Here is a 14,530-nt window from a genome sequence, read left to right as displayed (position 1 = left end):
CTGTGCCCATATTGACCTCTGGGATTTGGGGACGGGAGGGGAAGGACAGACCTTCAAGTGTTGCGGGGTCAGGAGGGCATCCAGGCGGAGGTGAGCTCTGGGACTGGAGAGATAGGAAGGGAACTGTTATTTGAAACAGGGACATATACTAGCAGAAGGGCAGGGGTGGGAAGAGAGGTGTCTGGGAGGTGGGAGGAACCAACTGACGACAGCCAAGAACCTCTCGGGACAGGAGCATGGCGGTTCAGAGGGCCAGGCTGAGGGACTTGGGCTTTCTTCTGTGGGTGCTGGGTACACTGACCTCCAGCCCCTGTCTCTGTGCTCTCCAGAAGTTTCTGCCTCTCTCTCCACATCTGTTTTGAGGACTCCTGACTAACAGTGGGCTCCAGAAACAGGAATCATCGAGCCTCTGCTCAGAGTGGGGCTCGGAGTATGACCAATCTGGGCTGTTTCCCCAGGTCAGCATGTCTGGGCTGAGGGAGCTGGTCAGAACTTCCCCTTTCGGGCTGTGTGCTGACTGCTGCAGCCCGTGGGACCCGGGACGCTGTGTGGTCCAGCACGAGGAAGGTCCCACTGCCTGTGGGGCCTCAGGGGGCCCAGGAGCTGTCCTTAGAGGAAGCTGGGTTCCTTGAAGGCTCTGGGCCGGGGCTGTGATCCCAGCCCCATAGAGCCAGCGCTGACCCTGATGGATGATGTGGAACTCTCTGCCAGCCCTCAGCTTCCGTCACATCTGGCCCCAGGAAGTAGCCACAGAGATGGGGTTATCTGCTTAACTTCCTGTCCTCTATGGGAGGGAGATCGTGTCTTCTAGCAGAGGTCCTGGACATCTGAGCTTCTTTGAGGGAACGGTGTGCTCCTGGCTCTCTTACAATGGGATTCTTGCAACTGGCCACACCTCTTTTAGCTGTGGCTACCAGAAAGCTCAGGACCCAATAAGTGTTTCAATGAGTGGTCTTGGTCTTGATTGAGTGACTCAGCACAGGCCCTGCGATGGTTCTCCCTGGGCCTGAAACCCAGCTCCACCTTTCACTAGCCATTTCACCAGGTTATTTAATCTCTCTGTAACTCGGTCCCTCGGGAGTAAAATGGGGGTAATAGCTATTTCATAGGTGGGTTACAGGGATTAAATGGGCTATTAATACAAAGGGCTTAGAACAGTGGATGGTACAGAGCTGGCAGTACATGTTGGCCTAATTTCTCACTCTCTTACTAGTACTGTACATGTATTTGGTGTGAGCCCTCTCAAACCTTTTATGGAATATAGTGGAAGTAGGATATAGAAAAGCATCCAAGAAGAATATTGGAAAAAAAGGTAATTTTTCCCTTTAAGAGCGGGCCTAATCCATGCTAAGAATAAGCACTCCTGGTTCCTGAGCCCGCATGTCAGGTATTGAACCACCCACCTCAACACTTTGCCTCATTTTCTTCTTACAAACCCCCCAAACTATAGATTGTATGGTTATACCCATTTTATAGATTTCAGGCTTAGTAAGTGACAGAGTCAGAATTCATACCCAGGTCAGGGCGGTGCAGACAAAGCTGCTGTCGGCCTTCCTCCCTGCCACTAAGCGATACCTCCAACTCAGACACTAAGGAAACGCTTACATGGTGCTCATGGGCCAGATAGGCTACCAAACACCTCTCTCCTTTAGCCTCAGTCTCCTCCTCTATCATTTGGTGGTATTGGACTAGACCAATGTTTTTAAAACTGGTTTTTGCAACAGAACCCTTTTCCCAAGTGAAATCTCACTCAAAAGACTGGTAGAAAAACACCAAAAAGTAGAACTGGTCTGATTGAAGTGTGTGTGTGTGTGTGTGTGTGTGTGTGTGTGTGTGTGTAGGAGAGGAAGGTCCTTAGTCCTGCTGGGGAACCCCTCTCTTCAGTCTCCCTATGGTGGCACCCTTTGGGTTCTGTGGGGTGCAGTTTGAAAACCACTTGAGCAGATCACTCCAAAGGGCCTTCCAGGCCCCCGTGTATGAGGAAGCTCTGATCTACACCAGACCAGGGAGAGGAAGGCTCTCTTCAGCCCTTTGGGGCCAAGACCTGGCCTTGTACAGATGGGTGCAAGGGGAGGTGGTGATGGCCAAGCTCTGGGCACAATCTTGACCCTCTCTGGGCCTCAATCCCTCTGTCTGTAAGAGGGAGTGGGCATTGAAGTGGATGATCACACAGGTCCTTCTACCTTAGAGAGCTGAGGTGGGGTGAGGGTGGAGTCACAGGCTTGGGTCACCTGGGATGGGGAAGGAAACAAGAGGGCTCCCAAGCTGGCTGGGAGGGCTCTGGAGGCAGTGCCAGCAAGGGAGAGACTCCAGGCAGAGGGAAGACCTGTGTCACCCCGAATCTCACAGGGGCTGCAGTGGGAGCACAAAGTCCCGGGGGAACAGGGACCTTCCGCCTGGGCAGACCCCAACAGACGGGCCCTAAGTCCTAGGTTTTCAAGGCCATTGCCACTGCCCTCTCTTGTCCCCATCCCTGAACATTTTCCCAAAGAAGCACATCGAGGTTAATGACTAGGAGACAATGGATTTCATAGACTCAGGCCAAAATTGTAGCTATTTAGAAATGTGAATTTTGGGAGTCACACAGCATTTGAGGTGCAGAATCTTAGAATAATAGAACATAAATACTCAAGAATCTTCAACTACTAGAAACATAGAACTTTAAAACCAGGTAATATTCTAATCCCAGACTCTGGGAGATACCCCAGAATAACAGACACTGAGGCTGCTGGGAAATATGACAGAGGCCAGTGGTGTTCAGAGTCTGGGTGGGGACACAGGATCTCCAAGGGATCTCTTCTCAGCCCCTGGTCCAGCCTGAAGGGTAGCTCAGAAGGGCCTAAGGAGAGCACAGGAGGGCTGCTGGCTGAATGGGATCCTACAGCCACAAAGCTGTAGGGGCCCAGTTGACCTGCTAGGGAGCCCCTAAGAGACCACCTTTACTCTATGGGCTCTGCAGAGCCATGTGCCTGGAGCCCGGCAGCTTGACAGGACCTTAGAAACTGGCTAATTGTAGACAGGGAGACTGAGGCCTGAGAGAGGTGAGGCCTGCCCTGGTTCACTTCTAGAAAGACGTCTGGGTGGCCACCTGAGCTCTGAGGTCACAGACACGTGGACAGAGACAAAGGCAGGGAAGCAGAGCTCCTGCCCCTCCCATGCCGATATGGCCTCCCCCATCCCCCATCCCATAGTCTTTTCTGTGGATACTATTAATCCCCTCCCCCCTGGCAGAGAACTCTAAGCACAGGCCATGGGAGAAACCTGAGCTGTCATTCAGTCATCCTCCGTCTGTCTGCTCCTGGCCTTCTTTCACTACCTGAGAGCTCCTTGGGGCAAGGGCTGTGGGATACACCCCTCGGTCCTCCTGTAAAAGTGCTCATGTACTGCCCCATAGGCAGGGAGCCACTTAAAGGAGACACCAATGAACCTGCCAGAGCTAGCAGACTTTGTCCAGTATTCTGCATATTGTACAGACAGGGAGACTGAGGCCAGAGACCTCCTCTGGGTCACGCAATTCTTATATAATCTACCACTATCTCCTGGATACCAGTAAAAGCTGCATTTACTTCTAGGAGGGTATTTAGAGGACCCCTGAGCCTGGGAGGGGGTGCTTGAAGGGACTTCAGAAATAGTCTCCCACTTCACTTTCTCCCCTTGCCTGTTCCGACTCCCCATGGAAGATACACATCCCATGTATGAGGACCTGGGCTTTCTGGCTGCCAATTTTGCCTAATTGGGCCCTTCCTCCTGGTCCATCTCCCTCCCCATCAGTGGCCTGAGTGGGCTGGGCCAGCCCAAGCAACTGCAAGCAGACCCGGCCTAGGCAGCCTCAGGAGGCGGGGGAACAGTTCCTCCCACATCAATATTTATTGCCTGAATGCTGCTGGAAGCAGATCATCATGTTCTCAGCCTTTGGTTCTTTTTTAAGAACCTCTCACCGCCTTCCCTCCTCACTCCCCATCCCCGATGTGCTGAGAGAATGAATCCAGACAGCCAGACAGGTTCACAGCGAGGGAGCCAGGGTTTCAAGTCATCACAGAGACACAGCTCTAAAAATCCGAATCTCTGCATCACAGCAGCTTCCGCTCAAGGAATAGTGCATTCTCAAAATCCGAGGCACACAGAATACTGCTCCAGGAATCTAAACTCAGCATCGTACACAACAGAACAGAATGGGGAAGTGACTTGCTCAAGGTCACATGACTGAGCCCAGCATAGCCGAGGCTCAGCCTTGTTTCTTCCACTTCTTCCACCCCATGGCTCAAGTGGCACTTCTCTGTTCAAATTCAGAACAGAGAAGTGCCACTTCTCTGTGGCAAGACCCAGCTTGGAGACTATCCATAACTGGCAACCCAGTCTCTTCCCTTCCTTCCTCTGTGATCACCCTTGCTTCTAAGAACTCTTCCCCAAGTTCCAGGAATTTCTTCTCATTCATATTTTGGCGTGAGCTAGGCAGAACCAGGAAGGACCATCTGTGGTTCCAAGCTGTCTTCTTCCCCTGAAACTGGTCTCTCTCCAACGCCTGCCTTGCCCACCTCTGAGCCAGCATCAGCCCTTCACTGCCTCTGGATGCCCATCCCATAGAGCAAGATCCAGGTCTGCGTGGTTCCCCTCCTGCGTGGCCCTTTGGACTCATCCTCACGCCCTGCCTTACTGCCAATGCACTGGTTCCTGCCTGGACCAACACCACAGCTGTCACATCGATCTCCCTGCCCCCAGCTGCTCTCTGCACACTCCCCTGTCCCTACCAATCCCTTCTGTTCTTAGCACCTGGTGCTAAAGCCGTAGGACTCCCTCCAGGGCTACCCGCTGCTCTTGAAGCTGGAAGGCAAGCCTTTTCGTGTTCTGGCCTCTGCTGGCTGTCCCAACATCAATTTTCTTTGGTCCCCCCAACCCCATGTATATTATAGCCTCTGCTGCAGCGGGTGGGAGACGGGCTGGTGAAGGCAGCCAGGTGTGGTGTCAGAATGACTTGGGGTCAAGTCCCAGCTTTTCCAGGCAGAGACATTTTCAGCCCTTCCTCTTAGGCCTAAATTTTATTGCTCTAAGGATGAGGCACTATCTCACATTACAGCAAACATTCAAATGCACCAACCTGCAACATTAAATTGAATTATTCTTGCTGCAAAATATTTGACAGGATTTTTATAAATTGTCCCTTTGAAATTGAACTACTTAGCAACAACTAACTTCCTTAATTTATGACTGTGATTTCTCAAGATCCTGGCACAGAGGTCCTAAAACTCTTGTAAATAAGGGTGTTAGGAGAATCTTTTGATCTAATATTTAGTCTTTGATCCCGGTTCCTGACACAGAGCTCCTAAGATCTTTGTAATTTCCTGAGTGGTAAGAGCATCTGACACCGAGCCCCGAAATCCCTTGGAATTTCCTGGTGATAGGAACGTCTTTTGTTTTAATGAGGTGACTTTGGTGGGCTCCTGGATGAGGGCTGGTCACCAGAAAGATCAAGCCATGATTGGAAGCTTGGAACTTTCAGCCCACCACAGCCCCCTAATTCTGCAGAGAGGAGAGAGAGGCTAAAAGGGAGTTAATAATCAATCATGCCTCCGTGATGAAGCCTCCATAAAAAATGCCAATAGTATAGGGCTCAGGGAGCTTCTAGGTTGGTGAACACAGCCAGGTGGGTGATGTACCCAACTCCACAGGGAGAGAGCTCCTGTGCTCGGCACACTCCCAGGCCTCGCCCTATGTATCTCTTTATCTGGCTGTTCATCTGTATCATTTACCATATCCTTTATTATGTAATAAACTGGTGAACATAAGTCAGTGTTTTGCTGAGTTCTATGAGCCACTCCAGCAAACAATCAAATCCACAGAAATATTACGTGGGGACAGGTAAAAGAGGAGTGTTTTCCTTTATACTCCCAGACTTGGGAAAAAAGAAAGTCTAATACACAAATTTTCAGAACGTGACGAAATGTGTATGAGTGTTATGAAGCTGACGCTAATGACATACAATTGAGCTTTTATAAGACATTTCTATTTTGTCTTCTTTTGTATTTTAGAGCCAATTTATTGTTTTTCAGGCCTCGTGTTTTTGTGGGTCCCTGGAAAACTTAGAGGTCCCTGGCCCAGAATCATCTCTCCTGCCCAGTGGCCTCACATGGTCCTGCTTTCTCCTACCACCTGTGACCTTGAGCACATCCTTGCACCTCCTGGGCCTGTGCCGTCCTCTGAGGAAAGACCATGAGCCGCGCAGAAGAGTTCAGTGAGATACCCCTGCAGTACCTCGCCAGTTGTTACTTATCTTAACAACTTATCTGTCTCTTAAAGAGACTCCGTCCTCAGAGTCTAGGCTATGCCTGGTTTAAGTAAGGGTGGAGACCATGTGCTGAGCCCCAGGGTCCAGCCTGACGCCTGGCCCCAGGGAAGCACTCAGTACATGTCTGTCCCCTCACTGTCCCTGAAAAGGCCAGGTTCATTTCTATAGCCAAATCCTTTGCCCAGGCTGTTTCCACACGGAGAATGCCCCTCCCTTTCCTTTCCATGCTTCTGCACATCCTTCATTGTCCAGTTCGACTCCCCTCTCTTTAGAGAAGCCTTCCCAGACCCTCCTGCAAACCCTCCACCTCCTCCCAGTTCTAACATTGCTATAGCACGTTCAGAATCTACCAAACACTTTAAGTAACAAGCAGAGAGGCGGTAGGGTAGTGGTTAGAATGAGGGGAGTAGGCTCAGACAGGATTGGGTTCTGCTTGCAGCACTGTCCTTGCTGGTCTCGTGATCTTGGGTAGGTCACTTCCATCTCTGGCCCTCGAGCTCCTCAGCCGTGGAGGGGCAGGAAATACACACTGTGCAGAGACGTCGGGGAGATGGCTTTGCAAGCTGTGATGTGCAGTGCCCAGGAGGGATGGAGTTTAAAGTTATCAAGGAGGACAAGTGGGTTGGGAGTGGAGCCTGGACTAGAGTGGGGCGTGGAGGGGGCTTACTTTGCTGACAGGTGGGTCTGAAACTGCCAAGACCTTTCGCCGGAAGCGAAGCTCACGTTTCTCCTTGGGCATCTCCTTGGGGAAGAAGAAGTAGGGGGTGGCAGCCAGGGCCACAGTGCCAGCGGAGATGAGAAAGCCCAACCACCAGGCACCCACCCATCGGGGGTCCTTTGAGGTCAGGCTGATGCCACCTGGAAGAGAAGACCATGTGATATTAGGGTCAAGGTGGGCTGTCACTTCTTGGCCACCACCCTGGGACTGGCCTCTTGAGACATGAAGTGGCCTGTGCTGGGAGTCAGGAGATCTGGGTTCCAGTTGTGCCAGTTAGTATATCCTGTGTGACCTTGGGCAAGTCCCTGACCCTTCCTGGGCCTCAGCTTTTTCAACTATTAAGGCAATGTGTGTCGTGGTCAAGGTCATGGACTTTGGAAATGGACCGCTGGGTCTGAGTTCCATTGCTAACATAACCTTGGGCAAGTTACTTAACCTCTTGGTGCCTCAGTTTCCTCCTCTGTAAAGTACAGATATTAGTAGCACTTACATCATAGGGCTGATGTGAGGATCATAGAAACTAATACGTGTAAAGCACTTAGAATAGTGCTGGCACATAGAATGTCTACGTGGGTGTTTTCTCTTTGCTTTACTGTTACTACTGTGATTATTATTAGGGAACTGATGGCTAGGATGACTTTTGTGGTTCTCAGACCTGCACGATGATTAAAATCACAAGGGGTGCTTGTCAAAAACACCTGGCCTTACCCATGACCAGCTTAGAACTGCCACAGGCTGGGGTGGGAAGGTGACCAAGGAATCTGTGCCTTTAACAAGTTCCCCACCTACTGTATAGCACAGGGAGGGAAAAAAAAAAAAAAAAAGAAGGTACAGTCTTTGCAGGACATATATTAAGTTAATCTTAAAAATGCATTCCAATATACATTAGGTGTAGACAAATACTGTTTGACTCCACTTATACTTGGTACCTAGAAAAGTCAAATTCATAGAGTCAGAAAGTACACTGGTAGATGCCAGGGGCCGGGGGGGTAGGGGTGAGGGTGGGAGTGGGAGGTGAGGAGGGGGAATGGGGAGTTAGTGTTTAATGGGGACAGAGCCTCAGTTTAGGAAGGTGAAAAATTCGGGAGATGGAGGATGGTGAGAGTTGCATAACAATGTGAGTGTACTTAGTGCCACTGAACTGTACAGTTAAATAGGGTTAAAATAGTATGTTTTATATTATGTGACTTTTACCACAATAAAAAAACATTTTAAAAAATCCCCAGGTGATTTTGATCCCCCTCCAGGTGTAATTAGGACAAGATTATCCCAGGTGTACCTCCTGACTGGAGTGCCCCCCTCTCCCAACAGGCCTCTTGACCCCAAGGCTGAGTTGGGTACCTCCTCCTTCAACAGCGTCTGCAAACACTTTCTAACAATACAGATGCATGATGACACCAACCCCATGAGTGGGGCTGATTCCCAGGTGCTTGATCCTGAGCTCCTCCTGGACAGGGGCCAGAGTACACAGTCAGCACTCAGCAAATGCCTCTGTAAAACTGGGGGCAAAGTTGGCTTCTGCACTGATTCCCTCTTCCACTTGCCTGGCTTCTGTGCCAGGCTGGTGGGAACTCACACACACAACTCAGATCCGCTTCTCACATACCAGTCTGTGCCTGCAGTGGATATGACCCGCCCAACCCATGCAATCCCCCAGAGAGAAAGAAGGATTAGGGAGGTGGCACATTGGTCCACAGGAGTGCCACATCTTCCTGTGAAGGTGGCATAGCTGCCAGGATGATGTCAACAGAGCCAGAAACATACCCCCATCCCCTGAGCTGGGGTGTGTCTGGGAAACTGACTCCTGACTCCCAAGGCTGTTCCATTGAGGGAGAGAGGAGTTACAACCAGAGTCCACATTTGGCTCCTGGCCCAGCTTTCTAGAAGGAAGGGAGGTGGGGCAGGGTTATCCCTAGCGACTCTTGTTCAGAGCTGCCCAGGCCTGTCCTGACTGGAGGCACCCGTGGGCAAAAGCCAGAGAACAAGAAGCAGAATCTGCCTGTCCATCTACCTGTACATGTGTCACCTGAGGCTTCTAGGGCTTGCTTGAAAATCTCCAGGTGAGGGATGGGACATCTGAGCACCACGAGGCAGAAGGCAGAGCTGGGGGCTCAGAGCTACTTGGTGTGACCAGAGGCAGCTGAGATGCCACAGTGACCTGTTCTAAAAAAATTCCACTCCCACTCCTCACAGAGCGCCAGGACTCTGGGATCCCCAACACTCCTCCCTCCTGGCTGCCTTCGGACCCAGCTTCAGTTCCACTCCTTGGCCCACACTGACCACTACCTGGATCAGAGACCACTATTCCCCAAACGGTGCCCTCAGCACAGGTTGTCAGGCTCTGAGTGGTCAGAGCTGGAACGGTCCTTAGAGGTCACCCAGTGGATTTCCCATCTGAGATGGCCAATGTAGCTGAGTCCTGCTCCAAAGTTCTCTCCGGCACGCCAGTGTCCTCTCTGTGTCCTGAGGCTTGTCCCCCGACAGATGGGAGTGCCCCACAGGCCAAGAAGAGTATGTGGCCCTGTCTGCTCCACAGTGTATCTGAGCAGGGGCCTGGGGGAGCTCAGGGGTGGAACTAGGTGAAGACACGTAACAATAGTGACAACACCTATAACTCTCCATCTGACGGCTCCTTGTAGCTTATCTCCACATTCTCACTGCATTGTGATTACAGCTTTGGGAGGTGGGCGGGACAGAGAGCATCTCAAAGATGGGAAAGCTGAGGCTCAGAGAGGTTAAGAGGCATGTCCAGGGCTTCCCTGGTGGCTCAGTGGTTGGGAGTCCGCCTGCCGATGCAGGGGATGCGGGTTCGTGCCCCGGTCCGGGAGGATTCCACATGCCACGGAGCGGCTGGGCCCGTGAGCCATGGCCGCTGAGCCTGCGTGTCCGGAGCCTGTGCTCTGCAACGGGAGAGGCCACAACAGTGAGAGGCCCGCGTACCGCAAAAAAAAGAAAGAGGCATGTCCAAGGTCATGGGGTTGCTGGGATTTGAACCTGGGTCCCCTGGCTCAGTGTCTCCTATGAGACCAGTGGTCAGTCAGCTGTGTCTATGTGCCCCTGGGGACAACTGTGTGCTCTGAGGCTCACCTTCCGGCATTCGATCAATGTCCACATAAAGGCGCAGCATGAGGCTGCCCAGCCCATAGGCCATGCCTGGCCCCATCATGGTCACTGCAAACAGGATCCCTGCGACAGGAAGCCTAGGTTAGACCCCTCTAGCCCGGCTTCCCTCTGCAGGTTAGTGCCTGCCCAGCCTCCAACAGGCAAGAGCAGCCCATCTCCCCTGGTCAGGGCCGGAGAGCTCTCCAGGGCTTCTCCGGCCCTTTACCAGCCACATGGGGCAGAGGTCAGGGACTCATACTTAGCCTGACCTGGGCCGCGCCCTCCCTCAGAGCCCGAGGAGTGGGACAGGTCCTCACCGAGGTAGAGGGGTGAGTTGCTGTTGTGGGCGAAGTCATCAATGTAGGAGATGCCAAAGGGCTGAATGGGCACCCCGCCCACACCGAGCAGGGTCTGGGCCGTGAACATTATCCCCACCACGGCCAGATGCTGGACTTCTGTGTAGCCTGAGCAGCTGCTGTTGGATGGGGCTGGGGCTGAGGTTGGGGCCTCAGTGGTGGGCACGCACAGGGAGGCCTCAAAGTCCTGTGGCATGTCTGCTGAGAGATGATAAAAAACATTAGGACAATACCTAAGACTTATATAGCACTTACTGATGCAAGGTACTGTTCTAAATGCCCTGTATATAAATCATCTGACCCCTACAACAAACCCAGGGAAGGGATGCTCTCATTACTCCCATTTTACAGATGAGAAAACTGACGCTCAGACAGCAACTAGCAAGGGTTAGAGCCAGGATTGGAACCCAGGCAGTCCAGCTTTGAGTCCATGCTCTTAAACCACAGTATGCCACCCCTCTGAGCAGAGGTATGTGGAAGTGCCATGGCAACAGTGACTCTTAGGTGGAAGGGGTGGGGCGGTCGAAGGAGGTGGAGTTTGAACTGGGTGGAGAAGAACAAAAAAGATTTTCCAGAAAGGGAAGGTGGGGGAGGGTGTTCCAGAAAGAGGTCACAGCACATGCAAAACCAAGAGCTTGAGAAGTTCAGCATGGCTGGCTCACAGAGTGTAAAGGTCGAGGCCAGGGCTGAAGACAGGGCCAGGCAAGAGAGGGGACACTGGGCCTGGGCTGTGGAGGGCTCTAGTGCCCTTGACCTTCATTATGGGGAGGCTCGGTGTCAGCTCGGGGCACAGATGCAGAGTGCAATAAAGGGAAATTTCTTAAATTAGTACCAGACATTTGTTTCCTGTAGCTCACCAATATTTGCTGAGCAAACTTAAGAAGACCCTCATACTATTATTATCCCGAATGCGGGTGTAGAAGTGGCCTTCTCTCTGCGGCTGGCCCAGCCCTTTCTGGGAACTCTGAGCCATGTCCACCCAGCCCAGAGAGCCACTCTTTAGGGCTGGAAAAAGCCATGTGAACCAAGGTCAAGGACCTGGACCCTCAACCAAGACTGCCTGGGTTGAAGACGGTGAGACTTTGGCAGAGAGGCCCTCAGCCCCTCTGGGCTCGGCTTCATCCGTCATCTGTTGAACAAGCCCCCTAGGATGGAAGCTCTACACAAATATGGAATTCAGAAGCAGAATAATTCAGTAGTTCAGAGCAGAGGCTCTAGGGCCAGGCTACCAGAGCACGTCTACTAGCTTTGGGCCTTGGGGAAGTACCTCCTTCTCTGAGCCTCAGTTTCCTCACTTATAAAATAGGATAATGATAACACCTGCTCAAAGGGTTGTAAGCGTTAGGAGTGGTGATTGGTGCCTGTGCACAGTGCCTACTAGACATTAGATATGAGGATTATTATGGGGATCTTTAATAAGATCTTTTTTTTTCCACCCCTGGGTCCCCAGTACCTAGCAGAGGGCCTGGCACATAAATACTAATGATAAGTAATTCATTAATGAGGAGGAACGAGTGAATGAAACAGCCTTGTATGTCAGAGCAGCGTGGGTGTTTGGTGGTCACCAAGTCCAGTCCACCCATTGTACAGATGTGGAGACTGAGGCTCAGGCAGGAGAAGAGGTTTGCTTGGGGTTTCATGCGGAGCAGAAGGGTGTTGTATGGCAGTGAGGATGAAGAATGTGTGTGACCCTGCACAGGAAAATCCCTGTTAAAGTGAAGATTCTGGACAGAGGAATGTGAGGAAGTGTAATTTTTCAGCATCCTAGTCAGGCCTCTTGACAGTTCTCCACTCAGGCCTAGATAACCACTCTGCTTTCTTCCTGGACTTACCCCACTTCCCAGCCATTGCCTGTGCGGTTCCCTCCACCTGAAATGCCCACCTTCTCTCAACTGCCACCTCCTCCAGCTCACTCCAGCCTCCAGTATCCTTCCCCTACTCAGGGCTCTACCGGCTCCCCCTGGCTGTCTGGTGCTGGACGTTCTGGCCTGCGGCACAGCTGCCCATGCTCACGCCAACCCACGCTCCCTCGCAGCTTCTCGGGGCTGGTTGTACCTGCTCCATCTTTCCACCCCTGGGCCTGGCACAGAGTAGGAGCTCCGGTGTCTGAGCTGATGGGAGGACAAGGGAGGAAGGATGCTTTCTGACAGCGCTCCTCCCCTGGGAAGCCTTCCATGACGCAGGCTGGGCCGTGGGCTCCTTCCCTGGGCTCCTTCGGTGCTGTTCTTCCTTCCTCACACAATTGATACAATGCGTGGGGGAAGGGGAGGTATTGTTTGTTTCCTCTCCCAGACTGGGAGCTCCCAGTAGGCAAGGACTGAGTCCCCTGAGAGGGTCCAGCACAAAATAGGCAGCACTAAGGGTTTCTTGGGTGGACCACCAGAAGGATTGTTGAGGGCTTGGTGGATGGATGGGTGGATGGGTAGATGGGTAGGTGGATGGATGGGTAGATGGGTGAATGGGTGGAGAGGTGGATGGGACAGGGAAGGCTGCCTGAGTCGTTCTCCAAGGGACAGGCATCCATCTGTCAAGTTGACTCTCAACAAAATCCCACTGGGCTCAACAGGGGTTTCACTATTCCTGTCCCAAATTCTTTCATGGTTTTATTTGTTCATTCACTCATTCATTCTTTCTTTCATCAATGTCTTGGCTTCTTGTGAAGATTAAATGCGTCAATACACATAAAGGGCTTAGAAGAGTGGTGCCTAGTAAGTGGTGTGTGATATTGTTATTATTATACACAAATTATTATATATTATATATTATTATCCATAAATATTTCCTGAGGACCCACACAGGCCAGGCCCTAAAGTGGGCTGCATTGTAAACCCACCCTCACCTCAAAAATAAAAGCAGTGACACACAAGCAGGCCCTCACCAAGAGATGCCCAGAGGGCCTCACCTCTCTGCCCCAGGACTACCCACTACCCCACTGCCCAGGGCTGCCTGAGGGATGTGCCCGGGCTGAAGGAGGCAGTGGGGGGTGTGGGGAGGACTAGTAGGTGTTCTGGGAAGCTGGGCCCATCCTAACCGCTGGAGGCCTGGGGCGGGGCCCTGTGCGCAGTAATGCAGCAGCTCAGATATACCCTCAGCCCAGCCCCTCCTGCTCTTACCGGGGCTGGTGTGGTCGTAGTGGTAGGGCTCTGAGATGAAGTGTGGGACAGCCATGAGCACGCCTGCCAGGGTCACGAGGACAGCTCCATAGCCGATCAGGCGGGGCCGATGTACCCGGCTGCCAAAATAGCTCACAAACACGATCAGGGCCGTGTTCCCCACCTGCAAAGGGATGAGAGGACCCATTCAAGTGGGCCAGAGGGCCGGCCTTGTCGCTCTCGCCAATCTCAGTGTTCCCTTCTGTAGAATGGACTAGCTGGTTGAATAAGAATCATTTGGGTCCGTCTTAAAAATACAGATTCTGGGTCCTCCTAGGAAGGGCCCTAGTGTCCCATTAGAGGAGAGAAATTAGAGCAGCGTGGACAGGGCCAGAAGTTCAATTTTATTCTAGAATGTGGGTTGGGCCCTGTGTTAGAACTTCTGGGAAGTCATGAATGAGAAACAAAGTCTAAAGCCAGAGGACTAAGGCTTGGATTTTGAGCCTTAGAATCAAAACCCTCGGATGTGGGTGCTGAAGGGGACGTAAGAGTTTGCAGGGAAGGGCGGCTCTGCTGTCAGAAGCTGGGATGTGCACCCCACTCTGCGGCTCACTGGTTGGTGACCGCGGGTGGGGTACTTACCCCTTACCTCCTTGCCGATGGAGGGGGGCAGTATCAGCAGAAGGTCAGTGGGAGGACTGATCCTGGGAAGGACAGTCATTCTCCATTTTATAGATGGGACACAGGCCTAGAGTCAGGGAGTGACTTGCCCAAGACCCCAGGTAATGACGTTCTCTTCCCACCTCTGAGATCTGAGGATGGAGTGCTAAGGAACACCTGGGGACTCGGTGTAGACCACAGGCCCTGGGTTGGGAGGAATGTGACACATCACCCAAGGGAGAGAGAATTTCACAGAAATCTACTGGGGGTCAGGGAGAAAGAGAGTGTTCTCAGGACCGTGACCTTTTCTGAGGATGAA

At 52.1% G+C, this 14,530-nt stretch overlaps 1 protein-coding gene across 8 annotated transcripts in view; it reads right to left on the bottom strand.

Moving 5' to 3' along the window:
• The window catches only part of SLCO2B1 (solute carrier organic anion transporter family member 2B1), a 72,632-nt gene that overhangs the window by 21,997 nt on the left and 36,105 nt on the right, over nucleotides 1-14,530 (bottom strand). For 5 of the 8 annotated variants that reach the window (XM_089915312.1, XM_089915314.1, XM_022593823.3 and 2 more), the window contains 4 exons: nucleotides 13,573-13,735; nucleotides 10,421-10,660; nucleotides 10,089-10,187; nucleotides 6,951-7,141 (listed from right to left, as the gene is read on the bottom strand). In XM_089915312.1, coding sequence (XP_089771438.1) covers nucleotides 6,951-7,141; nucleotides 10,089-10,187; nucleotides 10,421-10,660; nucleotides 13,573-13,735 — 693 coding nt within the window. The remainder of the gene's footprint in view (nucleotides 1-6,950; nucleotides 7,142-10,088; nucleotides 10,188-10,420; nucleotides 10,661-13,572; nucleotides 13,736-14,530) is intronic. The other 3 variants (XM_022593825.3, XM_022593827.3, XM_089915315.1) reach the window with 3 other exon arrangements.

Source organism: Delphinapterus leucas, chromosome 7, assembly GCF_059928025.1.
Source record: "Delphinapterus leucas isolate spDelLeu-1000000601 "Yukka" chromosome 7, BTC_Dleu_Yukka2, whole genome shotgun sequence".
NCBI classification, from domain to species: Eukaryota; Metazoa; Chordata; class Mammalia; order Artiodactyla; family Monodontidae; genus Delphinapterus; species Delphinapterus leucas.
Note: the sequence above shows the minus strand (reverse complement) of the source record. Positions and strands in the feature narration are given on the sequence as shown.